Source organism: Ornithodoros turicata, chromosome 4, assembly GCF_037126465.1.
Source record: "Ornithodoros turicata isolate Travis chromosome 4, ASM3712646v1, whole genome shotgun sequence".
NCBI lineage: Eukaryota > Metazoa > Arthropoda > Arachnida > Ixodida > Argasidae > Ornithodoros > Ornithodoros turicata.
The window spans coordinates 81,078,887-81,106,409 of NC_088204.1; the positions used below are offsets into that span (position 1 = coordinate 81,078,887).

At 46.7% G+C, this 27,523-nt stretch overlaps 3 protein-coding genes across 6 annotated transcripts in view; 1 reads left to right on the top strand and 2 right to left on the bottom strand.

Annotated features, from left to right (window-relative positions):
* Window positions 1-1,294: 1,294 nt before the first annotated feature.
* LOC135393547 (plancitoxin-1-like) lies at window positions 1,295-10,438 on the bottom strand. Its single transcript, XM_064623956.1, has 7 exons — window positions 10,165-10,438; window positions 7,813-8,011; window positions 5,008-5,080; window positions 4,111-4,275; window positions 2,905-3,105; window positions 2,015-2,256; window positions 1,295-1,430 (listed from the first exon to the last, which is right to left on the bottom strand). The coding sequence occupies exons 1-7, from the start codon at window positions 10,266-10,268 to the stop codon at window positions 1,323-1,325; spliced, it is 1,092 nt and encodes a 363-aa protein (XP_064480026.1). The 5' UTR covers window positions 10,269-10,438; the 3' UTR covers window positions 1,295-1,322.
* Window positions 10,439-12,966: 2,528 nt separating this feature from the next.
* Window positions 12,967-27,523, bottom strand: part of LOC135392106 (plancitoxin-1-like) — a 53,220-nt gene continuing 38,663 nt past the window's right edge. For 2 of the 3 annotated variants that reach the window (XM_064622778.1, XM_064622777.1), the window contains exons 2-7: window positions 20,810-21,008; window positions 19,744-19,816; window positions 18,916-19,080; window positions 16,682-16,882; window positions 15,303-15,544; window positions 12,967-13,408 (exon numbers count right to left, since the gene is read on the bottom strand). In XM_064622778.1, coding sequence (XP_064478848.1) covers window positions 13,295-13,408; window positions 15,303-15,544; window positions 16,682-16,882; window positions 18,916-19,080; window positions 19,744-19,816; window positions 20,810-21,001 — 987 coding nt within the window. In that variant the 5' untranslated portion in view covers window positions 21,002-21,008 and the 3' untranslated portion in view covers window positions 12,967-13,294. Of the gene's footprint in view, window positions 13,409-15,302; window positions 15,545-16,681; window positions 16,883-18,915; window positions 19,081-19,743; window positions 19,817-20,809; window positions 21,009-21,742; window positions 21,908-27,523 lie in introns of those variants that run through there. The other variant, XM_064622776.1, reaches the window with a different exon arrangement.
* The window catches only part of LOC135392107 (ras-related protein Rab-37-like), a 63,398-nt gene continuing 61,864 nt past the window's right edge, over window positions 25,990-27,523 (top strand). Inside the window, exon 1 of one of the 2 annotated variants that reach the window (XM_064622782.1) lies at window positions 25,990-26,213. In XM_064622782.1, coding sequence (XP_064478852.1) covers window positions 26,079-26,213 — 135 coding nt within the window. In that variant the 5' untranslated portion in view covers window positions 25,990-26,078. The remainder of the gene's footprint in view (window positions 26,214-27,523) is intronic. The other variant, XM_064622781.1, reaches the window with a different exon arrangement.

A 27,523-nucleotide genomic window follows, 5' to 3' on the forward strand; every position in this document is an offset into this window, starting at 1 on the left:
TCTTGCGACATGCTGTAAGTAAATGTCGTGGGTTAACTAGTCGATGGGTGGATGGATGGATGGATGGATGAACGGACGGACGGACGGATGGGTAGGATGGGCGTCCTCAGGATTTTTTCCAAGGTAGGGCAAAGGGCTTCTAGGAGGGGGGGCAAGAGTGCAAACCCCCACTCCCTATACCACGTCTTTTTCTGTAGGCGGACGTTGCACACTGTGTAGCTGTTCAGGAGTTCCTATTATGACATCTGAGGATAATCTTTACGACCTATGGCTAAAGAGTGCACGATTTTCACAAGCGACCTTGGAGTTCCAGGGGGGGGGGGTGGCACCGCCGCCTTGCCTCCCTCTCGGTACGCCCATGATGGGTAGATGGATAGGTGGGCAGATGGATAGATAGATAGACATAGAAAGAGTGGAAAGACCTACAGACGTAGAAAGAGTGGAACCATGGCTGGCCAAACACAGGCGTTTTCCGTATCAAGAAGGCATGTGTCCAAACAGCGTGTCTTACTACGACAACTGCATCCGCACTTGATCTGTACTTTACCAGCAAAGGAGAGAAGCGAACCAGGCATTAAGCGACGTGTGGCAGCACAGACAGACTTGAGAAGAAAATCCTATTGAAGTTGAGCTGTAATGCTTTGTACGGAAGGTATGTAAAGAAAGTAGAACAGTGGAGGAAAGTTGGTCGTCAATGGAGAACACATGCTGAGTGAATACGTGCACTTGTCATCCAGATTTCTCCGAGGAAGCTCCGAGAGAGTGCTTGCAATGCGTACAGCCGTTCGGTGCTGCGGTGGCCAACGACACAAGTGTCTGCGAAGTGTCGGGCGTCCAGACGAGCCAAAGTCGCTTCCATCTCAAACCGGGCTCGAACTTCGAATCCCATCGTTTGACTTCGACTTCAATCTCATATATCCCGTCATTGGACATAAACTCATTCTAAGCGCATCATTCCACATAAACATCAACACCCACATCACTTCATAAGCCACCCTTCAACATCAACTTCGGCATCACACCACTGTCAGCATCACATCGTTCTCTTTGATGTAATGGTGAATGATGTTCATGATGGTGATCATGAGTGAACTTTCCGACCTATGGTGTATAGCACGGTAGCACAGCTTGGAAGAAAAGTCTACGGAACGCGGCACTGGCATATTTCTTTCATCGGAGCGGCCCCCTGCTAGCTGTCATGAACCGCGCTTGACGCCGCCGCTCATGTGAAAAGAACACGCCCCATACACATGTTTTTCATAATTTAATTTCTTTTTTTTTTTTTTTTGTTACGATCACTGCTGTAACGCATTGTAGGAGGGTCATGGTATGCCGCATGTTTCGTTTGTGATTCCGCTTTTCCTGAAGAGGTTGCTCACCATGGGCTCCAGCATGCACAGTACTTCGCCTCCCCTTGTGAACTGCGACTCCTGCACAGGGAGGGAAAGGGAAAAAAAGAAGGATCAGCAAAGGGGTAGCAAAGAACACGGCAGAGGCCGCGGCCCACGACATCGTACGCGTTGCAGTCATACAGAGTCCATACCAGAACGGTGACATGCTGAGTGCATGGGTAATGGGTTAATAATCTGTAAAAAGGGGCTAGCTTCCGTGTTAGCGCCGCGAAGCAACTGTGGCTATGAGTGGCGTACAGACGTGGACAGATGGAGAGAGGACAGCGGGAAGGAGTGGGGGACAGGGAGGTTAGTATGCTTCCTGGGCCGACTTCAGGGGGAACTGTGCCGACATTCGCCTGAAAAGTCTTCGGAAAACGCAGGGTTTTCCTCAGACAACACAGCCTGTGACAGGATTCGAACCCGTGTCACCTCTCAGTCTCGGCGTGGAAAGCGATCATCCTAACCACTATGACACGGGAACTGGTAAAGGGGGGCCAGCTGCAGCGGAACAAGTGACATAACCCGTCTCGATAAGTCATAAAGCCTCTCCGTCTCAACGTGCGTTTGCCGAGTACGAAAGCCTATATATACGGAAAACACCCGGAGAGCGAGGGACCTACCATCCTGTTGAGAGAGCCAAAGCAGAACCAGGGCTTGTCGATGCCCACAGCCCATTTGCTGTGATCTTCGCTCGATGACCAGATGATGAAATTAGTTTGGAACCCAAGACGAACTTGCTGAGCGTCCACAACGGTGTACATCGTGTTACAAGTAGCGTTCAATTTCCCGCCGGCTCCGTTTCGCCACGATTGCACGAGTAAGTCGTTTTGGGTGACGTTAGTGACGACGGCCGAGTAGATATCTGGAACGAAATATGTCACGGTCCGTTTTTCAAAAGGGCAGTCTGAAGATGCCGACTGATTTTTGATTTTGACATGAAAGTTGTACCGGGCTGTGAATTACGCGTTGGTGACAAATGCAATATCTCATCCAGTAGAGCGTCAGGGCTTAGGATGACTTAAGCAATGAAGAATGAACGTCATATTCACATCCGGTTCCGGTATCACGGTGACGCCATCATGAGCTACCGCACTTCGGCGGACGTCACAAGAGTGTGCGACCGAGATAACGGCGCATGAGGACTCTTTTGAGATATGGTAATTGGTGATCTGACTTCTCGGCAGGACAGACAGGAAGTTCGTGACGTCAAGGCACCGAACGCACTGGCTATAAAATTATTGGGGCTCATTACGAAATGTCAAATACATTGGCCACACAGCAAGAACACAGGAGTCACTGAATGAAACATATATGTCATATAAGACTAAAAGGAAATAAGAAGGCAGGGGATGAGGTTACGGGGACAACAGGTACCTGCTTCTCGAATAGACACCAGGAGTCAGTAGTAGACATAGGAGTGCCAGTGCTACGCAGTGCTAGAGGTCCATGGAGTTCCTGAAGAGTCGACCGGAAAACACGCCACCGGAAAAAGAGGCCGAAGTATACATACCCACTTGCAACGTTGCTCTCTTGGCGATGCTTACAAACTTCTGACCCGCCAAGCTGGTGATATTGTCGATGTACAGATTGGCTCCAGACGTGCGGATGAAGCTGTCGTTGAGCAGAAGGTCCATCTGAGGATGGCTGTCTCTCAGGTATTTAGGCCCTCCCCTTTCGTACACGTTAGCGTACTGCATCCGGAGGTGCCTGGCTGATAAGACAGACACGTAGATCTTAAAAGCACGTCATATTAAAGGCAGAGCTCCAACATGTAGCCAAAACCACATATATAGTATGCTGACGAGCACGCGTCAGAGTATTTGTTGACGAAAGTTTATGAGCCACTTTCACGGGACTACACGACGCATGCGGTCTCCAGCTCTGTTACTGGTTGCGTTCGTTTATTGGACAGGAACACCTCGAGAGTCGACCCTTGGATGGGTGGAAATACCGCAGCGCGGCTCTCGTGACGTCATCCCCGGCGCAGTGACTCCGTTCTGAAATTCGAGGATTCAACACTAGAGGTGCTCCGAAGTCCACTCCCAGCGACTTTCGTCTCGATGCGGGTCGCTGGAGTCGATGACGTATACGATGACTGCAGTACGTCACGACTCTGAATAAACGAACACAACAACTCTCTCACAATCAGGAAGGAATGGGTGGAGGATCCTGTTCCATTTGACGTCAGCGCTTAGGTTTTGTTTTACGATAGACTGCTTCAGAAAATCCCAGAGAGCTTAGCGCCGCTTGCTTTGAACTATGGGAACTTGCTAGTAACAAAGGAGGAGAAGGTCCACGAGCTGTTCCGGTTCCTCTGCTCTCGACCGATTGTCCACGAGGCGCCAAGGTAAGCGGAAACGAAACGTGAAAGGCAGTTCTCTCTTCCCCCATGAAAACAATCTCCCAGGGTGCAACGCGTGCTCGAGGAGCTCTGGGATTTTCTGGAATCCTCTATTAGCTGCATGGCTGTCTAGTTTCGGAATTCCTTGGGTTGTCCGACAAAACGATCCCCGAAGTGAGAAAGTCCTCTCATTGACCTTCTCAGGTAACGTGCCGCCTGTAAAACCAGACGCTAAAACTTGTCCCTATCCTTATGTCACTTGGCCCTACATTTTACAAGCCCCAATAGAAGAGGTGTTGGGCGCAAGCACTTCGAAATGCGGTGTTTGACGATTCATTCATTGATTGATTGGTTGGTTGTAAACGTGGTCCTCACCAACAGTATTGACGTCAGAAGCGTTGAAGGTGACGCACATGATGGCTTGACCATTCTCTCGTGCACTCTCCGGGAACGTGTATTGTCCACCGTACAGGTTCTCCACAAATTTGGGCACGCTGTGTTGAAGCCAGATGCTAGTAGTGTTGTCAACAATCACTACACCTATCAAATAAAAATTTAAGGAATGTGAAAATGAGGCTGAGATGCGAAACGAGCACCGCAACTCTCTCGTTCTGTGTTGCTTCATTCGGTCCGTCTGTGTCATTCTGATGACAATAGCAGTCACTTTTTCTATTGTTGCTCTAGGGCGCCACTCTTTACGAACTATATATGATAGTGCAAATGTGGTCAGTAGCTCTTCCGAAGCAAGCTATTCATCATGTTCAATACTGTTTTCTCCTGGACGATCAACACTTACATACAACACATTAAAGGAACCAACACCGGTACGTCACAGGCGCACTTCGCCGTGGAATTGAAGATGGCAATGGTGTAGCGCAGGGGTTTATTATATATAGGATCTTTGGGATGTGTCGGAATTCTGTAAGGTGTGTGGGATACCCGCCATCAAGCTGGCTATTGCCGCGCATATTCATATAAGATACATTCAAATCAGGAAATCTGGGTGTGGGTGTGTATCGTAAGATTTTTCGGAGGCTGTTAGGGGTGTGCGTGTATGTCGGAGGGAGGGGGCGGTGAGAAACTCCCTGCTTCCCATGCGCTGGGTTCCATACTTCCATTTAGACCTCCTACGTCACAAACTATAGGAGCACGCAGTATAGTTATTTGATTGTGCGTGTGAGGGCAATGTACAACGATCATATGAAGCATACGCGATGATCTACAATTCTACATATTTCTGTCCTACAGTATAGTGCAGTGAAGCAAGCGTACCTTTTGTGTGACCGTTTCGAGTTCCGTTGTAGATGTCTGGCGGCTGGTCGTTGTAAACAGCGTATAATAAGTCCTAAAAAAGATTTTATGCTGTGTAGTATTGACTCCACACTGGAGCTGATAACATAACCATAAATAAGCGGTACACAAGCATAATCTAGCTACGCACAAACTCACTAGCGCGCTCACGGACGAACCAAAAACGACAAAGCTCTTCCTTTTATGCACTGTTTGCATAAGACATTATCTTAAATCAAAGACAACCAGTCGATACCAGACTCCACCGGTCTCGGTCGACGCCGTCAAGACTAAATAAAGCCTGATCGCTAATGGATGTGACGTAGCCACGCATCAAACAAGAGTCTGCCAATCAGCTTCACGTTTTCAGTGACCGCAGCCATGGAGACAAAGCCGCTACCAGCCACATGGACGGCCACTGCAAGTCACAGGCTTTCTGTGCTACACTCTTAGACCACATAGCACGCTCCTAGCCAACCAACATCCCGAATGACAACGTTCTCGCCGCTGATTTATTGAAAACGGGAGGCGGAGCCTATTCTGTGTCGTGCATAATGGCATAAAATAGGCTCCGCCTCCCGTTTTCAACAAATCTAGAGCAAGAACGTTGTCATTCGGGATTATGGTTGGCTAGGAGCGTGCTATGCGGTGAAGTTCATTTTTAAGAGCGTACACTCTTAAAAATGAACTTCACCTCATAGCACGCTCTTAGCCAACCATAATCTGGAATGATATCGTTATCTGCCCTGATTTGTTGAAAACGGGAGGCGTACGCCTTTTTGTGACACTTATGCTGTTCATAATTGTCACAAAAAAGGCGTACGCCTCCCGTTTTCAACAAATCAGGGCAGATAACGATATCATTCCAGATTATGGTTGGTTAAGAGCGTGCTATGAGGTGAAGTTCATTTTTAAGAGTGTAAGCACCGTCTGTGGCGATTAGCTGAAGCTGACCACGTCGCAATTCGTTCACACGTTAATATAGAGAAAAAGGGAGAGGTGATATCGATCAAGGCTCTGTTTAGTCTTGTAGGCGTTGCCTCCGTGAATCAGTCGATGACGTGTACGTTTAGTGACTCTACTGTCGCGGGTTCGAACGCAGGCCGAGAAAGTCAGCAACTTGGTGGCGGGGTACACGTGCTCTAACAACACTCATAACCACAGTCGTTTAAGCTACGTGAAATCCTGAATTATTATTGCAACTGACTCGTTATATTTAGCAACATGCACATTATAGCTCGCGTTTAAATCGCGTTCCTGCTTTAAACTAAGCAAGCATCGTAGGCTGTCACTCGGCTACACTCTTAAAAATGAACTTCACCGCCTAGCACGCTCCTAGCCAACCATTATCTCGAATGATATCGTTATCTGCCCTGATTTGTTGAAAACGGGGGGCGTACGCCATTTCTGTGACACTTATGCTGTTCATAATTGTCACAGAAAAGGCGTACGCCCCCTGTTTTCAACAAATCAGGGCAGATAACGATATCATTCGAGATAATGGTTGGCTAGGAGCGTGCTATGCGGTGAAGTTCATTTTTAAGAGTGTAGGAAGAGAGATAGTTGAATCCTCAACTTCGGACCGTACAAAACAATGTGAACCGTCACCGATCCTTGGCGCTTTCTCCCAGGGAGATCAGTTCTCTGCAGATCGACAGATTTAGGGCTGCACTTTGCGGCTCTTTGTAAAATAAATCAGTTGAAACAAGTAGCAAGCAAGCAAGCTGGTGTACGGACGAAGGGGGTAACATGACCTTGAGCTCGAGGAGGGCAACAGGACACAAGGACTTGTGAGAGCCTCCTTCTCTCAGGTTCTTCTGTCCTCTTGTCCTCCTCTATCTCAAAGTCACGTTACCCAAAATCAGTTGAAGTCGAACGCTTATCCTTAGTCCCGTCCGTTCCTGTCTGTGTACGATCTTACATTCGTCAACATGTTTGCCTCTTCCAAACCAACTTGAAGAACCAACTCGCTAGAACTCCGCACCTTTTGCTATACGATCAACGACGTTCTATTTTTATGCGGATGGCCCGGGTATAGGTTTGCTTTGCTTCCGGGCCATTTAGTGCGCAACATCTCACCGCCTGGAGCCGTTTGCTGTCACGAGCACGTACTACCACGAAGCTACCGTCTAAACGAAAGAGGCTCGATCCTCTCAGGCACTCCACAGCTATATAGGCTGACGAACAACTACAACGAGGAAGTGGTAATTCCGGATAATTTGTGGCTTTACGTCCTGAGACAACTATACAGACAGGAAGTAACGGTTGCGGTAGTGAAAAAGCACGAAGGAAAGAAGAAGAAAACGCAAAAACGGCAAAAGAAAAACAACGGAAGTTGATGTTCATCTTGACGTTGGGGGGGGGGGGGGGAGTAAAAGGGAGAGATTGAATTCATATCATAAACAGACCCTCTCCCGAAAGAGAAAAGAAGAAAGCGCCACCTTCGGGTGCCATATACGTGGCGGTCATAAAACAAACACAAGACCAATCAATCAAGCGGTTAGCATAGCGCACAATGAAGTCGTAGTAAGCCGCTAATGCGGTACTCTGTATAAAAACAATGAAACTCAACGTGTAAAGGCAAACGGAAAATATGAATGGTCAGCGATACACGAAGGACGCCGTGCCTATGTCATCAAGTGGTTGGCATCCTCGGCCAGGCTCGAGCTCGCAACCTTCAGATCTGTACACTGTCACGTTATCAACCGATTCACCGGTGCCGGTTAGGTCCTCATAAACACTACGTTATTTGTGTCACTATAACGAGGAAGTATATCGTTCTTATACCGAAGGCTTGCCGGTTTCGTACAAGGGGGCCAGCGTGTAGGCCATGGGATTGTCAGCCTTGTAGATGTCTTCTTCAGACAACGTCCAGTATGTAGTTGTAGATGGTGTGTTGGAATCGACGTAGGCAAACTCTCCTCCGCCTGGTGTCATGTAGTTGACATCCGTCTTTTGCATCTTGGGAAGTTTGTACATGATGAACCTAAAATAAATACAAACGAAACACCAGCACGTAACGATCGATTAATAAGTTTATCGTGAACCATCGTTTACCAGGAAGTTGTATTCTAATGCTACTCGCAGTGTGAAAAATATTCGCGGAATACTGGTAACCACACAATACACAATACAATTCGTGCTTCTTGAATACCGGCCCTTTTCCTTACACAAGACGTCAACAGGACTTCCCGATGGCGTACCAGGGGCCTCCTTTCTGCGAATTATTTTTCATGTCAGCACCGCGGAACATAAGCGGGGTACAGACATCAGCACATTAAGAGATTCAAGCAAGAAGGAGCGGGAGACAAGGGGGTTAGCATGCGTCCAGGGCCGACTTCAGTGGCAGCTGCGTCGACGTCGGTTTGGAAAGCCAGCCGGACCATCAAGGGGAAGCCTTAGACACCACTGGTGGTGGTTGTGATGGTGATGTGAAAGGACTCGCCGTTTCCTGCCGTTGGGAAATGTGCGTCCTGGGCCGACTTCTTAGGGAACTGTGTCGACATATGTGTGAAAGCGTCTGAGGAAAACCCAGGAAAAAGTCCATGCAGCACAGCCGGCACCGGGATTCGAATCCGGGTACCTCCCAGTCTCAACGTGACGTGGCCAGCACACTAACCACTGAGCCTTAAGCGCTAACCGCATACGACGAATTCTCGACGGAAAAACGGCCACCGTCACCGTTTTTCCGGTGAGCCGGCGCGAGCAATGGGAACTTCACCGATTTCTCGACGACAGCGGTGGACAGAAAAATTCGTCGAAGAGCGGAAGCGGCCGCTCGACGGCAGCCAATAGGACCGCTCCACGCGCTGTCGTTCCACGAGCGGACGTGCAGGACCAGTGGTGGGAGTTTCGGATGCCCGTATGGCTAACCTGGGAAGTGGGAAGGATGCTGTCGCCCGCTCGCTGCTGTCTGAGGGCGCTTTTGTAGCGCTTGCTTCGAGAATATGCATTGACCGCAAGAACTCTTCTGTGTGTCACTATAACTTTTCTATGTGTAGCAAAATATTTATCAGTAAATTTGAAGTCAAAATTTAACACGGAGTAACGAAACGCCCGCTAGGACGCCACCGTCCGCCGCAGTGGAAATCTGCGCATGCGGTTCATCCCGCCGTTTTTCCGTCGAGTTGTCATGCCGGTGGAGAAGTTGGCCGTTTTTCCGTCGAGAATTCGTCGTATGCGGTTACCGCTTTAGACAGCGCATCCGGTGCTAGTACGGATTGCTATTACCTACACTCTTAAAAATGAACTTCACCGCATAGCACGCTCTTAGCCAACCATCATCTCGAATGATATCGTTATCTGCCCTGATTTGATGGAATCGGGAGGCGTACGCCTTTTCTGTGACACTTATGCTGTTCATAATTGTCACAGAAAAGGCGTACGCCTCTCGTTTTCAACAAATCAGGACAGATAACGATATCATTCTCGACAATGGTTGGCTAGGAGCGTGCTATGCGGTGAAGTTCATTTTTAAGAGTGTACAGATCGGAACCAACCACAAGGCAGTGCTCAGCACGACCCTGGAGCACCAAGAAGGGGATGATGTACCCATTCAGCCTAGACTAGACTAGACTAGACACTAGACATCGGACTATATACATACTCACCGTTTAAAGGGACACTAAAGTGCAAATATTCCTCCTCGCGAGATGAAAGGTGCCGTTACCTGTAGAGGGCAACACAAAAAGAACGAGGTTCACCCGTTGCGTGTTCGTCACTTATGTGCACCTTCCCTCTTCTCTGCTTCTCAAGCAGCGCGACAATCCGGATCGACATCCCATTGGTCTCCTCAAACGATATCTCGCGATGATTGAGCAAATCGTTTGAGGAGACCAGCGGGACGCCGCTGCGCATTGCCACGCCTCCGGAAGGAGCAAACTGCAGTTTCGTTCGCTCACAAATCACGAACGACGCAACGGGTAAATCCCGTTCCTTTTGTACTATACTCTCTATAGGTGACGGCAGCTTTCATTTCGCGAGCGGTGAAATTTTTGCTTTTTAGTGCCCCTTTAAGTGTTACGGGTAAGAACAGACGTTAAAGGTTTACGCTTCCAACGTAAGTCCTCAGTATTCCTTCCGCCACATCAGCGTCTCATTACGTTGAGAGAGAGGGGAAAAAAAGGAAGTAAAACTTGCCAGTCGACATTTTGCCTCTTTTCGTCTTTGCACCAGGCCCTGTCCCCCGCGTCGACAGAAACGATGCTGGCGGTCGCGAAGACCAAAACTGGAAACCTCAACATGTCCAGCTGCAACAACGCATGTAGTACAACACTAACGAGATTCCGGAAAAAAAAATGTGTCGCTTATATGCAGGTACAGTTAATCCGTAAAACATGTGACGACCTCGACAAGTAGAGTGAGTGCAACAGGTGGTGTTATTGTTCCGTTGTAAAGGACAAATTAATGGTCGTGTCGCTTTTGTACGAAGGGCGTCGCACGTGTTCTGGGCCTCACCCAGAACGAGGTGGTCAAGGCCAATTACTTTTAAATGTAGTCCCGCAATGGCAGCACACTTCACCCAACGATGCTCCACTGCTTGGATTCCTGTGGGGAAAAAAAAATTGGGAGTTTGGTCTCCAAAAACGGGACACGGCGCCAAAGACAACTGATGGAACAGGACATCCTTCCGGAGCATACCACGTCGTTTGACCTTGATGGCGTAGTGTTCTCCGGCGATGGTCTGCCCTTTCTTGAAGACAGCAAAACAGCAGACAGGCAGTTTATTGGTTGTAAACTCAGATCATCAAGTTATACATGTGACAATAAACTCTTAATACTTTTAATTGGCTAGCAAAAGTACAGTAAATACTGTACATCATAATACGGTAAAAGGACTCTGGGCGACTCCTGGTGGGAACTAATCCCCTATTCGTCAAGCAACAGTGATATATGTACCCGAGAATGGTTTGCTGGTCTCGATGGCTACGTAGCCGACTTTTTTTTTTTTTTTTAACTCGCTGCAATGCGCATGCAATGTAGTTTTGCCGCCGTACTTCACGTGTAATGCGAAGTTGACGACCACTTCGAAACAGTGTTGCCCGTAATTTTCAATTTTAATTTTCTAAAGAAACTATGCGTGCAATTGGAACGAAAATTCGGATGACGTAAGTTTACTGATGGCTCAGGCTATCGAATAGATACATTTTCGGAGATTGCATGCCAACTGATTAACGCTACCTTACAGTATCGATGAGCAGCACTCCCTCTGAATCTCAGGCAACAGTGACGATAATTACCTTGCCTGCTGTTGGAACACACCGAACCTTCTCCGAAGAAGTGGGCTGAATGGGTGCTTCTACTGTTTCGACTGCGCTTTGCTCTTGGGTTAAATTTTGGTAGAACCAAGTTTCGTCCACAGCCACAGTTCCGGGCATGGAAGTCTGCCCTGAACGGCTGGAGATTCTCCCTGGATGCGGTGTAACGTGCGCGTTTTCGACCGGACATGAACAATCTTGGGACTCATCTGGTAGAGAATTTGTGTATGTCAAGATGCGCTGAACTGTTCGTGCCGATATGCCCGTGACCTGATCGATGGTCCGCCTGTCGTCTCGGCGATCTGTCATGACCTCATCGGGCACACCTTTCCAAGCTACACGCTCCAGCACCGGTCGAGGTACGCCGCTGTCGACCGCACCGCACTCGTCCCCTACGCTAGCGGTTAAAGGAACCTAGTCCACGCTACGTTCACACCTGGTCTTCTCCATTGGTCTTCATCGTTGGCAAGCCAGTAGCCAAACACCCACTGGCAGACAAGGGGTTCCAGCACCACTGTTCTACCGGGGACTCGCAGGGAGACCGCAGTGAGCTCCGTTATCGACCTAGCTTCACCTGCTTCGCAACGGACCTCCCCGGCACCACCCTGGTGACAATTCTTACAGCTCACCGCTCACATATTGGTTGCGGCACTGTCGTCCTCTCTCCCTGGAGCCCACACCGCTTCAGCTCCTCGCTGGAACCTGCAGCGCATTTATCCACCCCATACCGCTGCTGCACTCTTAAAAATGAACTTCACCACATAGCACGCTCCTAGCCAACCATCACCCCGAATGACAACGTTCTCGCCCTAGATTTGTTGAAAACGGGAGGAGGAGCCTATTTTGTGCCATTACGGCACAAAACAGGCTCCTCCTCCCGTTTTCAACAAATCAGGGTCGAGAACGTTGTCATTCGGGATGGTGGTTGGCTAGGAGCGTGCTATGTGGTGAAGTTCATTTTTAAGAGTGTGCTCCATCCACTGCGATACCGATGTGGCGGCCCGTGGACGAAGACGTGCCTCTGCTGCTGCGCGTCACTGCGTCTGCCAGCCAGTTCTACCGGCACCGTCCTAGCGTGATGCCACGAACATCTTCCCGCTGGGACATTCCATCGAGACACTCCATGATCGCCGGTCTGGACTCATGTACAGGAACACCATCTCCTCTGCACAATGACCTGTGTCCAGTCGTACCTCATCCCCGTGTCGCTCTCATCCTCCACCTCGCGGTATCGGCGCGGACCTCAACGGCAAGCACCACTCTGCGTCTGAGGGGGCGGGGGAGTGGTAGCGGCCCGTGGACGGCCACGAGGACGCTCTGCTACCACCGACACCACCGCTCCAAAGCACAAGATAGTCAATTCTATCGGCAACGTCCTAGATTGAAGCACCGGGTTGATAAGCTCCCCAGAATACCCGGCCCTCTCGGACATTCCATCATCGCCGATCAGGGCTCATGTGGGGGAACACCATCTCCTCTACAGAAGTGAGAAGGCGCAGACAAGCTGGTGCATACTGAAGGCTTTTTGTTCCGTGTCTCCAGTTCCAGCCTTCACCATCTCCTCTACATTTGATTCCATGAGCGGTGAGCGTCACCCAATTGTCCTATAGACGTCACATCCTGATTTACTATCTGACGGAATCTTCAACGTATGCCATAAAAATACAGAACCACCACCAGAAGGTATGAGCGAGCGAAGATTTTTATTTTGCGCATTTTATTTTGCGCTTCCACCAAAACCACAGAGACGTCAACCACAGCACATCTGGTCGGCACCAAAGAGAAGCAATTCCCGTTGAGCGTTGCATATATATGCAACGTTCAACGGGAATTGCTTCTGTTCTGAATTGAATGTTGAATGTTCTTTCTTCTTTGTGCAAACGTTGCGTTCAGGAAACGAAGAGAGGGGATTATGTTAGGTTAAGTTCGGTTCAAGCGTAGAACAACGCGAAAGCATACGGTACCCCATAGACTGACGTAACATAATACTGAACAGTACCACCACAAGGGAATCAAGCTTGCTGGATGTTGCAGGTTGCTTCTGTAAGGCCGCTCCTTCTGAACAGCTTGCTCACAAGAGGGTGCTCCATGCAGAAAACTTCGCCACCACGGCTGAATTGCGATTCCTGTAACGGAGCACGTGATTATAATGAACGTAAGGTAACACCGATCTAAGCAAATGCCGCATTTGCTCTCCCTCCCAATAATGTACTTGGTACCGATAATTAGATAATATGAATCTGGCTGTGACATTAAGAAAACGTGCAGTTAGATAAGAAAATTCTATTAAAATTTACGTCGTGATAAGGTAAGATAAGATGGCCCCATAATCATACTAGGAAAATAAATTACAGGATTATAGTGGAATCTCGCTAAAAAAAAAAAAAAAGGAAACCGAAGTTGTTTGGTTTTCTATGAAATGCAAAAGTGTTCACGTTAATCGGAATCAAAATTTTGGCACCTCCGGCTAAACGAAACGGAAAATGGGAGTCAGTGGACATGTTTTTTTAGTTGCACTCCAGCCTTCTCTGAGCGCCATCGCTAAGTAGTTCGAGCCATTCAAGCGCTTCAGGTGGTGAATCCCTTTCGACTAAGCGGCTAGGTTACCTTGTTACACGGGTGGGCAGTCTTCAATGATCATTGATGTCAATGGGCATTGAACATGTGCGTAGCGCCACCAAGCGTGCGACGTGTCAATTTCTCGAACAGCGTTGGATCCAATGTTCCTTGACAGGTTGACACGCTACACACTTGGTGGCGCTACACGCATATTCAATGGCCATTGGTTCCAATAATCATTGAGGATAGGCTAGTTTAGGCTTATATCCGATGGCGTGCGCAGAAGTATGCACACCATGTTTTCACACTTGTACAAAAGATTGACGTTATTAAGAAGTTGGATAGTGGATGTTGCAACAAAAGTTTGAGGATATTTGATAACGATTTTTTTTTTTTTTTTCAATAACATGATACAGGACTCTGCACAACTTCTCAGCCATGAACGTCAGAAGAACTTCATTCATTCAGAAGATACGGTTTCGAGAGATGTCGCACACAGAGATTGGCACATTTTTTTTCAGCTTACGAGTATTCTAATAAGTATATATGTATACATTTGAAAGAAAAAAGCACGCAAAATTTATGTTTCTGTCGATATTTCCCTTTCCTGCGAACTGTTTGATACAGCAATGTGGAAACAATCCAAGTGAGATTTTAATGCTCTACAGAATATTTCCGCATTAAATGGGTCTCCCGATAAATGGAATATATTTTCGTGGCCCCTTCGGCTTCTCAAAAGGTTCCACTGTATATTGTTCTCGTAAAAACAGGAAGACGAACTACCGTCAAGAAAGTACAGGGTGGGTGCAGATAAAGTAGCCCCACAACGCCATACGTGCATGCATGTGGGGCTACTTTATCTGCACCCAGGGGCGGATTTAGAGGGCGGGGGTTCAGGACGTCCCTGGACCCCCCTCTCAGAAAAATCTTGGATCCGCCCCTGTCTGAACCCATCCTGTATTTAAATGGTACATTACCAACTAGACCTTATTATCTGAAAAACTAGTTGTCTTTCTTGTCCTATTAACGACAAAAACGAATTATCGACATCAGCGATGACATCGATAGCGATATCGACATCACCGGTGAGCGAATTTCGACTGCCTTAAATTTCTAATAATCAACGCGAAGTGACGCAAAAAAATAATGTCCACTGCTCTTTGCACAACTGAATAACTCAAAGTCCTCGATAGGTAAACGAGCCGAAGTGAACTCCATCCCTGGCGCTGGCACTAATTGGCTTTTTCGTGAATTACTTGTTGCGTAGGCCCTACTCCATAGTGAAACGGTGCAAACCCATTTATTTTAGCGTTTCAGGAATAAACGATATAGCGGATGCGCAAAGTTTAAAAACATACATAATATAGTATAAGGGCAAGCCTTCCCGTCTTGTATTCGCTCTGTTGTATAATGGTATATTACAGCAGATTATTTCTTGTATTACGTGAAGTAATGCCTCACCATTCTGTTTAGAGAGCCAAAGCAGAACCAGGGCTTGTCGATACCCACTGCCCATTTACTGTGATCTTCCGTCGACGACCACATGATGACATTGTCTTTAAATTTCAGTCGCACTTGATCAACGTCGACTACGGTGAAGGTTCCATTGCAGGACGCATCCATTTTGCCACCTGCCCCGTTGCGCCAGGACTGCACCAACAGGTCGGTTTGCGTCACATTTGTGACAATGGCTGAGTAGATATCTGCGAAACGGGTTTTATGCACCATAAAGACCGTGCAATGTATAACCGTAGATACAATATTCAAAGCAGGTTGGTGTTAAAAGTCTGCGAGCACCAGCCATTATAGACATAGCGTTGGAAGAGCGCAAATGTGAAAGTGAGCGTCTGTGAATGAGAGAGCCTTTCATACGAGTTTCTGCCCTTCGAGATAATTTAGCGAGAAATTCACGGATTGGAATTTTCGTCGAAATGCTGTCGGAAGGGCGCGCGAGAGAGTACGTGGCGCCATCTATCGGTGGGACGGCGGACTAACTAGGCCAAAACAAAACCGAAAGTGAGTGTCTGTTTTTCGTGGCCTTTTTTGGTTGATAAATGATAATCGTGTAAACTTTAAAAAGAAAGAAGAAAGAGAGGCATCTGGCCACTTTGTATGGTTCAGAAAAGGAACGTACTCGTGAAAACAAACCGTTAAATGAGAACAGACGGCATAAACATTCTTGCGCTCTTAAATTACAGGTTAAATTGTGCGTGAACGTGATTCGAGTCAGACACCCTGCAGCATGTTCACAAGCCGATCTAGCATTTCCGGAACCATTTTGTGATTCACCTGACCATATCATATGCAAACCTGCAATCATAATAAAACAACACACTCGTTTTGGACAAACTGGATGGAAACAACCACTTTCCAGATTTATGATACCACTTGTGCCGCACACTCTTAAAAATGAACCTCACCACATAGCACGCTCCTAGTCAACCATCATCCCGAATGACAACGTTCTCGCCCTAGATTTGTTGAAAACGGGAGGAGGAGCCTATTTTGTGCCGTGCATAATGGCACAAAATAGGCTCCTCCTCTCGTTTTCAACAAATCAGGGGCGAGAACGTTGTCATTCGGGATGATGGTTGGCTAGGAGCGTGCTATGTGGTGAAGTTCATTTTTAAGAGTGCAGCTTCTCTCGTTCCTTCCGTTCCCACCATTTAATGCTAAACCTCGAGTAACATAAAGGTCCGGAATCTGTTTCCAGCGTAACGACGTTTTTGTATGCGTCTGGTTCGTGTTCTTGCGCTGTTCGGCCCGCCCCCCAATTAAATCTCTACGCATAAGGCATATTTGTACACTGTAAAAATATGATAACAAGATCGAAGACGTACCAACTTCCAGTGTGGCCCGTTTAGCGATGCTCACGAACTTTTGTCCCGCAGCACTGGTTACGCTTTCAACGTACAATTTGCGCGTGTGGCCCCGGATGAAGCTGTCTTTGAAAAGGAGGTCCATCTGAGGTAGTCTGTCTCTCAGGTATTGAGGGCTTCCTCTCTCGTAGACGTTGGCGTATTGCATCCTCAGGTGCTTTCCTATTATGATGATTATGATAGTTACGATGGCCATAATCAAATAATATGATAGGTGGCGGGACCGAGAACGACGCACCCACAAAAACTATTCAACGGTCGCATTAGCAAAAAGTCGAATTGACAACAACATCGCAACAAAAAGTAGGCTGTCGCATTAACAAAGCGTCGATTTATGGCAGCGTTGCTTTTGCAACAGTATCGCATATACAGGGTGTTTCACCTAACGTGTTAAGAATGGTATTAAAATTACTCGTTAGAACTATTAAATTATTCAAATTAAAATTATGGGGTGAACGCTATCTATCTCAGGTGACCTTTTGCAATTACTTCCGAGCGCTTGTATGAATTGAAATTGGATTTTCTTAATTGAACTCCGAAATTTGCGAAGTGAACCCCACGTTTTCCGGTTTTTGCCAGAAGCTGAAAGCCCATGTCAGAACCACTCTATCGCAAGTTACATTCCCTACTACAATGTTAATAGCTGAAAAGAAAAGAAAAAAGAATACGTGACTAGCCGCGCAAATTGTTGACTGAGTTCGGTTCATGGCAAAATCTCCTCTTATATATAAACCGTGTGAACCGCACGATTTTCAGACAAGTCGTACGATCTTTTATCACATTAGGTGAAACACCCTGTATAGCCCAGTTAACGAGGGAGCATATTACAGCGCGAATGTGCAATTAAGTAGACTTACGCAACACAGTAGTACAGGCAGTAAAGCATAAAAAGCAAATACAACACGGCCAGTTGCACAGTAGCTCGACCAACTGCCATTCTGTAAATCGGCTTCTCGACGCATTGCGTGTAGAAAGACACAATTAGCGTCATGAGAAACAGCTACTGGTCATTTTTTTGTGTATCCGATGTACATTTTTATCGTGTTGAACCACACGCTGTATGGTTATTCCAGTCCTTCTCAGGTACCCGCGGACGCGGCTGTAGAGTATGCTCCACTGCGCCCATACACCATCTTGCAAGCCCATTGGCCGAGACTATGCGCGCGCTCCGATTGGTCGACAATGTTTTGAAATCGCATTTTGTACGCGCGCATGTGCATGCAGCGTCTCGGCCTTTTCAGCATACTCTCGAAATAGCACGGCAGGAACGGCGTCCTCCTGTGTTCCGTGGTGTCAATCGACAGAACAGTTTGCAGAAATATGTTCGCGGTTTATTCGTGCGTCATCGTGAGTCTGCGCATGTTGTGCTGTTTCTGGACACAACTATTATCCCACGAACAGTCTATCAAGTGCGGAACCGGAATGCTTCATGCGTTGGAACGCGCAGAACAAGTTCGGGCGTCGTTGGATTTCGAAGATTGACAACAAAGACAGGATTACGTGCCACTCAAGCGCTTTCCACTCAGCTGTAATGTATGATGCACCGCGAGCAGCGAAAAATGATGCTCATCATGAAGTGGTACGCACTCATGAGACTGGATCGGTGTTAGGAGCCGAACAGTGTGTTATTCGTTCTACTTCAAGTTCGAACTTTGTTCCAGTATGTCAGCAACGCAGTGGGCTTTGTATACGCATAGTGCACCCATGTATCAGATCCTTGAATCAGTGCTTTGTGTCAAGCAAATGTTCTTTTTAGCCAAAAATCGTTTTAGTTATTTTGAATAACGAATAACGGCAGCAGGCCTGAAATCGATGTACAAGTCGATGGTAGCCAGACCCGGCCGAAAAGCCAGCCAGACATGGAGGCTCCTGATTGGCCGACTGGTTATGCATAATATCCACCATGTTGCAATTTCATTGGTCGTGTGCCCAGTGTTGTGTGAATTATCTCAAACTATGGGTTCTGTGGGGAGTTGTTGGAGCCCAGTTACTCTTCTCGTTAAATGTTTGGAGTTTAACGTCCCCTATGTTCCAGAAATCTACGTATTAACCTAGTGCACAGCTACAATAATAACATGGAGGAACATGTTCGTGGAACATGCGAAACAAGTCAAAGAAATCATCTTCTAAGAATGATAGTCCTCTGCCGTACATCAAGTACAGTATCTCATATCATGCACACTAGATGTCCTTACCGACCACATTGAGCTGAGAAGTCTTAAACGTGACGCACATGATGGCCTGACCATTTTCTCGCGCATTATCCGGGAAGGTGTATCGACCACCGAAAAGGTTCTCCACAAACTTGGGCATGCTGTGTTGAAGCCAGATGCCCGTTGTGTTGTCCGCCATCACCGCACCTAAGACACAGAAAACAACACGCTTAAAAATGAACTTCACCGCATAGCACGCTCCTACACTCTTAAAAATGAACTTCACCACATAGCACGCTCCTAGCCAACCACCATCCCGAATGACAACGTTCTCGCCTCTGATTTGTTGAAAACGGGAGGAGGAGCCTATTTTGTGCCGTGCATAATTGGCACAAAATAGGCTCCTCCTCCCGTTTTCAACAAATCTAGTGCGAGAACGTTGTCATTCGGGGTGATGGTTGGCTAGGAGCGTGCTATGTGGTGAAGTTCATTTTTAAGAGTGTGTAGTCAACCATCATTCCGAATGACAACGTTCTCGCACTAGATTTGTTGAAAACGGGAGGAGGAGCCTATTCTGTGGCATTATGCACGGCACAGAATAGGCTCCGCCTCTCGTTTTCAACAAAGTCGGGGGCTGTGGTCGTATCGCTGCGTGCTGAGGAACGTCCAATCAAGAGGTCAAAAGGCGTAGAGAGGCAGGGTAGTTGGTATGTATCCATTCCACCCAGCGGAAGGCAGAGACAGACACAGAGACGGACGGGGTAGCAGTTACCCCGTCCGTCTCCGTGTCTATGTCTGCCTGCTGCTGAGTTGAATGAATAAGAGGTCTTATGCGGCATAGCAACGCGTCGATGCCAAGAGAGTATATACCCTTTGTGTGGCCGTTCCTGCTTCCGCTGTAGATGTCAGGCGATTGGTCGTTGTAAACTAGGTAGAGTAAATCCTGCAATACGAAAGTAACATTCAGGCAAAGTAATGTATAGTCGAAAGGCCAGGGTAACAGTCCAACACGATATTTGTTGCTTGGCTCCTTGTAAAATCCAGTTCAACAAAGCTGTCGCCCTCAAAAGCACCGCTTACCTTTCTGAATCATTCAAGATTTGAGTCTTCACTGTCAGTCATTATATTTTTTTACTCAATATCCTTTAGCTATATTGGGTAGGGAATCTCATGTCTTTATTTTTTTCAACGACGTTTATGGTTTAGGTCTTTTGATTTTTTTTACGGGCAATCAGTGTGTGCACAAGTCGACCTAAAGTGCGAGTATGTCCTTCGACTGGCCGAACTTCACGGAGCTACTTCATCGGCCTCGGGACACGGCCGTGCACTGGATATCCCATTACAGATCCCGAGGTTGCGGGTTCGAACCCATTCAAAAACGCCAGCATGGCTCGGCGGCGTAGTAAAAAGCTGCTAAGACGTGTCGTCCTCCGCGAGAAACATCAAATACAGGGTGACAGCGAATGTTAAAAATCCTCAGGTGGGCAAAATTAACCTGCAGTTTGTTTTTGGTTGTTTGTAGGTTGTTGTTTTGTTTTGGGAGTAGCAGAACTAGTCAGGAGACAAGTTCAATTTCTCCCTGGTTTTCTTTTAAATAATCAATCAATCAATCATCACCTGCAGACACACCACTGACCACGTTCGCAAAATCACGATTGCCTCGCGTCGTATACGTACCCGAATTACGAGGAAAACTCATGCGCACTCGCGTGAGTCTTTGCGTCAATAGTCAGTTTCAACGCATCGTACGCTATCTCCTTTGCGTACGTAAGGGATAGCGTTGGTGGTTCTGCGCACGCCCAAAACATAAAGAGAGCTTCGCGCACTGCGCAGAACCACCACGCTATCCCTAACGTAACGCAAAGGCGTTAGCGTACGGCGCAATAAAACTCCCTTATATATATATCAGTCCCTCCGCAAAAGAAGGGACTCATACCGTGGGTTTATCAGTCTCGTAGAGAGGAGCCAATGTGTAGGCCAGAGGGTTGTCAGCCTCGTAGATGTCTTCTTCGGACAACGTCCAGTATGTAGTTGTAGATGCTGTGTTGGAATCGATGTAGACAAACTCCCCTCCCCCTGGTGTCATGTAGTTGACGTCGGTCGGTTGCATCTTAGGGAGTTTGTACATGAGGAACCTACGGTGGGAAATGAAGTTTGACTCAAGGCCGCACACTATTACAACAGATATGGTGAGGTCATTGGAGTAGATTTATACGTAACAGGTGCACTCTTAAAAATGAACTTCACCGCATAGCACGCTCCTAGCCAATTATCATCTCGAATGATATCGTTATCTTCCCTGATTTGCTGAAAACGGGAGGCATACGCCTTTTTTGTGACAATTATGAACAGCATAAGTGTCACAAAAAAGGCGTACGCCTCCCGTTTTCAGCAAATCAGGGCAGATAACGATATCATTCGAGATTATGGTTGGCTAGGAGCGTGCTATGCGGTGAAGTTCATTTTTAAGAGTGTGGTGCTGAAAGAGTTCGCCGTCGTCAGCCGCACAGAGGTGGGCAACGTCACAACTAACGCTCTAGGGGAATGTGCGTCCAGCTTAATATGTACTTCATTTTCGAAAATCTACCCCCGAAAATCACCTATACAAATAAAGACTGTCCTAGAAGGATATAGTAACTCATTAAAAGAACAACAGTAACCGGACAGTATAGAAGTAGTTCACTAGAAGAACAGCCTCTGTTCTAAATATCGGCAAACCTGAGACTTTTGTTTCGAATATGAACGACCTTTTTTTCCCGTCAAACTTCTACATTCTAACTTTGAAAGCTACTAAAAAATACGAACCTTTCTGTTCTGAATGTTTCTGTTCTTAATGTTCTTAAACTTTTAGCAACTTCGGTAAACTCACCAGTCAACACTTTCGTTCTTCTCATTCTTACAGGACGCTCGATGACCGGCACGAACCGCAACTACGGCCGTGGCTAGCACTAGGCCTAACATCCGCAAACACGGCGCTTTCATACTGCCACTCTATGTCGTGAACTTGCGAGCGAAAGCCACCTCGCTTCCTTCCGCGTCAGTGTACGAATGCGAACAAAGGCGCCTATTTGTTCGAGCGTCCTTTATTACCTCGTTGAAGTGTTGTTTCCGTAGTCAAGCCTCCCACGCCGATTGGCGAGGTGACAGCAGATGTGAGGGCTGTCGCTGATAAATGCGTTCGAAGATTTCACCACAAAGTGCTCCGAGTGAGATTGTGGTAAGATTTATAATGCAGCGTCACGTTCGTATACGTCAGGTGCATGGGACCTTCGAAGTCTATCGTGATTAACTACTGCTTCGCCACTGAACAATACGATGGCGGTTAAAGGCATTTTTTATCTGCTTCTTGTTTCTTTGATACAATATAAAACATTGTTCACGTGCCATTAACTCAGCAGCTGCGAGTGGACACATTGATAAAGCAGAACTTCACCGTCTATAACTCGCTCCTACACTCTTAAAAATGAACTTCACCGCATAGCACGCTCCTAGCCAACCATTATCTCGAATGATATCGTTATCTGCCCTGATTTGTTGAAAACGGGAGGCGTACGCCCTTTTTGTGACACTTATGCTATTCATAATTGTCACAAAAAAGGCGTATGCCTACCGTTTTCAACAAGTCAGGGCAGATAACGATATCATTCGAGATTATGGTTGGCTAGGAGCGTGCCATGCGATGAAGTTCATTTTTAAGAGTGTACACTCTTAGAAATGAACTTCACCACATAGCACGCTCCTAGCCAACCATCATCCTGAATGACAACGTTCTCGCCTCTGATTTGCTGAAAACGGGAGGAGGAGCCTATTTTGTTCCCATTATGCACGGCACAAAATAGGCTCGGATAGGGCCGGATTTAGCACTTTCGTAGTGGGGGGGGGGGGGGGGGGGGGCGGACACTCAGCGTTTGGCCTGACCATATACAGGGTGTCCAAAATTAAGCTTTCACGAGCGCTACGCAAACACAGCGGTGACAGGAAACCGGATGATAACTTTACGCTACTTGTGTAAGAAACAGGTGCTGCTAATTATGTAGCACCTGTTTCTTACTCAAGGAACAGAAAAAATAGCGCCAGTTTTCTTTTGTTCGCCTATTTACAAAGTGCTAGTGAAAACTTAATTTTGAACACCCTGTATACGCATAAATCATATCAGGCGGACCAGCAGCCACAGGCGAAAGGGTATACTATGCAACGAGACTGCTTGCAAACGCCTTTCAGTGCAAACATTTTTATTTGCATTTCGTAACTTTTACCAGACAAGAGAAAATGTAAAATGACGTTACAAAAGACCACGGATTAACGGTACAAAGTAATATGCTGATGCAACCGTGATACGGAGAATGTCCATGGCCAGTTTGACGAAGTTTGACATCGATTTTTCATTTCTGTCGAGAAGATGCGGGGTTGACTTGCCAAATCTCAAAGCGCTAAATTCAAGGAATTGAAGTTACTTCAAATAAAATTAAAGAAAATTACTACTGAAGATGACAAATTTCACTGTTGCACAAAAGCAATTGAACCTCTATTATTTCGCTGAACCAGATGTGTACAAAGTCCAGACGACATGGGTCGTGAAAAACCTTGCATTTTGATGTGGCGAGGGTGGCCTTGGTTTCATGAGGAGGGGGGGGGGCGACCGCCCCCTTCTTTAATCCGCCCCTGGCGACAGGTGGCAGTAGAATGCAAGATTGCAATATGACGACGCTACGTGCTACGTCAGCTCCAGGCCTCAAGTTTTTGTTTCGATGACACTGACAGCAAACACAGGGTGTTTGCTCTAACGTGTCCAGAAATTAAATTTAAAGCGAGCGATAAAAGAAAGGCAAGTGGTACTTTCCTGCTACTTGAGTAAGAAACAGGTACTGCTTCCCTAGTACCACCTGTTTCTTAGTCAAGTAGCTGAAAAGTAGCGCTCGCTTCTCTTTTATCGCTCGCTTTAAATAAAATTTCTGGACACGTTAGAGCAAACACCCTCTGTATATTCAAAAACCAATCAATTAACCACATTATTAAAATTATATGCCAGCACCGCGAAGCAATTGTGGCTATAAGCGGAGCACACACGGGGAACAGACGCAGAGAGGGCAGCAGAAAGGAGTGGGAGAGAGGGAGTCAGTAGACGTCCTGGGCCGACTTCAGAAGGGAAACTCTGCCGACGGACTCATTCGGGAAAGGTTGCCGAAAAGCCCGGGGAAAAAACCTCAGACAGCACAGCGGGAGGTAGGATTCGAACCCACGACCTCCCAGCCTTCAATATGACCAATGAGCGGGAGCGACGTCCGCACGGTGGCGCCACTTATCAATAGGGAAGTGGATGATACAGGAGCGCTGACTTCCATTTGTCCTTGTTGACCACGTGGACTGTTATTGGCTTCTGTTGACTTTTAACTGCTCTGGCTCTTTGCTGACAACAACTAGACTTTTCCGCCTTTACTTACTGAAATATCGAGAGAATTCGTCGAACCAGGAATCATTCCCTGGAAGCTTCCTCGCGAGCAGGCAAAGATAAAAGCGGACGCTCACTTTGGGAGTAATAACAGAGCGCTCGTCTGATTGGCGCGTGCCTCGAATTATTTATGAAGCACGTGCCCAATGCCCGTTATCCAAACTGTCCAATCGTATCCTCAGCCTGAACAGATAGATAATGATGGAAAGACCGTGTGTGAGGTCACGCCTGCGAACTGACCTTTGAGTGTGGCCTTATCCACAGCACGCGACGATATAAAGTAAAGCAGTTATCGATGAATCGATATCGTAAGTTTGAAAAACGCCTTTGGATTAATAGTTTGATTTGATTTGTAAAAGAAAAAAATGGAGATGTTAGTCCCGAGCCACTCGGGGCTGGCTATTCCAGGACGTGTTATTCAGAAATGAAGAAAGGGAAACTACACAAATCTATACACTTTGAAACGGAATGGATGGAAACATCACCAAAAAACTTGGCACCAAAAGCAACAGTGCAGGAGAGTTTAATAATTTACTTTCATCCGCTCCCGGTTGGTTTAATCAATTGTGACGTGTTATTGAATTATCGGTTATGATTTTGACTGAAGTGGTACATCTCATTGCTGTACGAAAGATTCGGATAGAACGGACACGAAGCATGCTGACAACTTAAACATTTGATGATGTGACTTTTATTCTCAGTTGAATGAGGATAGCTTCATTAAAAAAGAAAAGAAAAAGAAGAACTCGTAATGATAGTTCATTTTGTTGGAGTGAACAGTCTTAAACAGAACTTTACCGGCTAAAGGCTAATCATTGCACAGAATGATACCTTATCACTCTTGGTTTGTGGAGAGCGCTGCGCGTACGCCTTTTTGTGACAATTAACATAACTGCAGAAGTGATGATGGTTGGCTAGGAGCGTGTCATAGGGTGAAGTTCGGTGTTTTTTTTTCTCTGGGTTTTCCTCAGACGCTTTCAGACATATGTCGGCACAGTTCCCTTAGAAGTCGGCCCAGGACGCACATTCCCTCAGGGCGTCAGTCGTGGCCCTGCCGACGAGGTCAAGGCTGCACATTTCTGAAAGTGCAGAAATGTGCACAAAAGCTCTGACCACCACCTCTGTTCTAAGAGTGAAGTTCGAGTTTAGAAGTATCAATGGTTTCTTTACACCTCCAATTCGTTCAATATACTGACTAGTAAATTGGAGAGAAGTGTCCGCAATTCAGAATTGTCTCTTTTTATGGTGAACAAGAAAGAAAACGAAATACACAAGTATTTGAGTTGTAGTTATCAATTTTTTTTACGGCTTTAATATCTTCAGTGTCACTGGTTCTAATTTTTGTTTCTTTTGACACTTTCATTGCTGTTCGCAACATTGGTCCCTCTTCATTTTATGTGACTTCTTTCATATCGATTATTTTGCGAACAATCCATCGTAATTTAAAGACGTGTCTTTGATTTCTAGCCGATAAACAATGCTCTGTATCTTCAATATCTTTCACAAGGAAGCGATAAGAAGAGAAAATAACGCGACCACAATACACGGCTGCGCGTTATGAACAAAAGAAAATGCCTAAACGTTTCTTATGTCGTTTCCCGCATTTGCGTCAATTGTTGCCTCAACTCTTTCTTTGGCGTAAAATTTGTTACTACTTCCGAGCACTAACAGTTAAAGAGCGACGTATAAGGCCCCGATCGATGTATTAGAGGCGCCCACTCTCTCACCCGCGCTGCGATCGAAAAGTGCCACCAAGATGGCGGACGGTGATCAGCATGGTGGAGCCGGACTCCGAGTGGTCTCCAATGGTCACGAACGGGTGTCCCCTAAAATATCGTCTGATAGGGATTATCTTTTAGAAGACCCGGATGCGAACGATATCATACACAAGGTAAGCATAGTGATGCGTCGCCATGTCTCGCAGATGTGCCCACCGTCTGCAAAACGATTATCGTCTGCGATGAAATTGGAAGAGTTCGTCTGCCAGGAGTTGCAGAATTTTATCGTCTGCTTAGAAACTGACGACGTTCGCAGACATTGTGTTGGCGAACGAAGAGGTTTACAATCTGTGTCGTTATTGCGGGCGTTCACAGATGTTCTGCAACGGATGAAAGGGATGTGTCATCTCCGTTTATGTTTCTGTCATTTGCAGACGACTTCTGCTACGACTACGACTTCTGCATTCTTCGATGACGTTGCAGTCTAAAACTGCTGCGCTTTGTCTGTTAATCTGAACTCGAGCCAGCGTCAGGACAGTGACGTGGTTGGAAAATTCATCAGAGATTGGGATTATTGTTTAGCGATTATGATAGCAGTAACAAGAACCCATAATTGAAATTTGGAGAACGGTTACATCTAGAGTGATGTACTTGCTTTTCATATTGAATAGATACGGGTAACATGATTGATTACTGTCAGACTATGTCGTCGTTGGTTTGAAAGAAAACACGATACATACACTCTTATTTTGATTCTTTAATGCAACAACGACACCTGATAAGAGTGTGAAGCGAGGTTTTCACTGTGGATAGCGCACCCAATATTGATTGCCTGTCCTCTGTGTGGGAATTCTTGGTAGTGAGTCACCTGGTAGCGAGTTTCTTCACATACATATTATATATTCGAAATCCCTACAGAGATTAATTGGAAAATATCCCCAAAAGAGCCGAAGCACGGGCAGTCAAATCGACATCGGCATCAACGACGATACGTATCTCCTCGTACGTGTCCTTTATAAATTACCATAATATTTTCCCCAAAAACGTATCACTGTTCCAATTACTGCAACACGCAAGATATAGGTATCTAAACATACCCTATAAACGTTGTGTGCTTTGGCGAAAAATGATTCCGCGATGCATTCTCATATTTTCGCCTCCCCCCTCTCTTCCTTTCGTGTTGTTCCCTTTCTCTCTTTTTATCACCAGAGAAGACGTGCCTGGAATGCATAAGGGCGTCTTATCTCGCTATTCATCTAAGGGGTTTCTCTGCCCTTGTCGTTCCGAGCTGTCTCTTATCTTTAACAAGAAGGAGGCCCCGCTTATCGGCAGGGTATCTAATTAGCATGGAAAGTGACATACAGTGTGGAAGGCAATATGCAGTCTCGTTGCAGGGAGACGAAACGGTGATACAGGCGGAGAAAGACGGCTTTCTAGTCTGTGTTTGTGTCATATTCGGGATAGCGGCTGAAAATAACGAAGA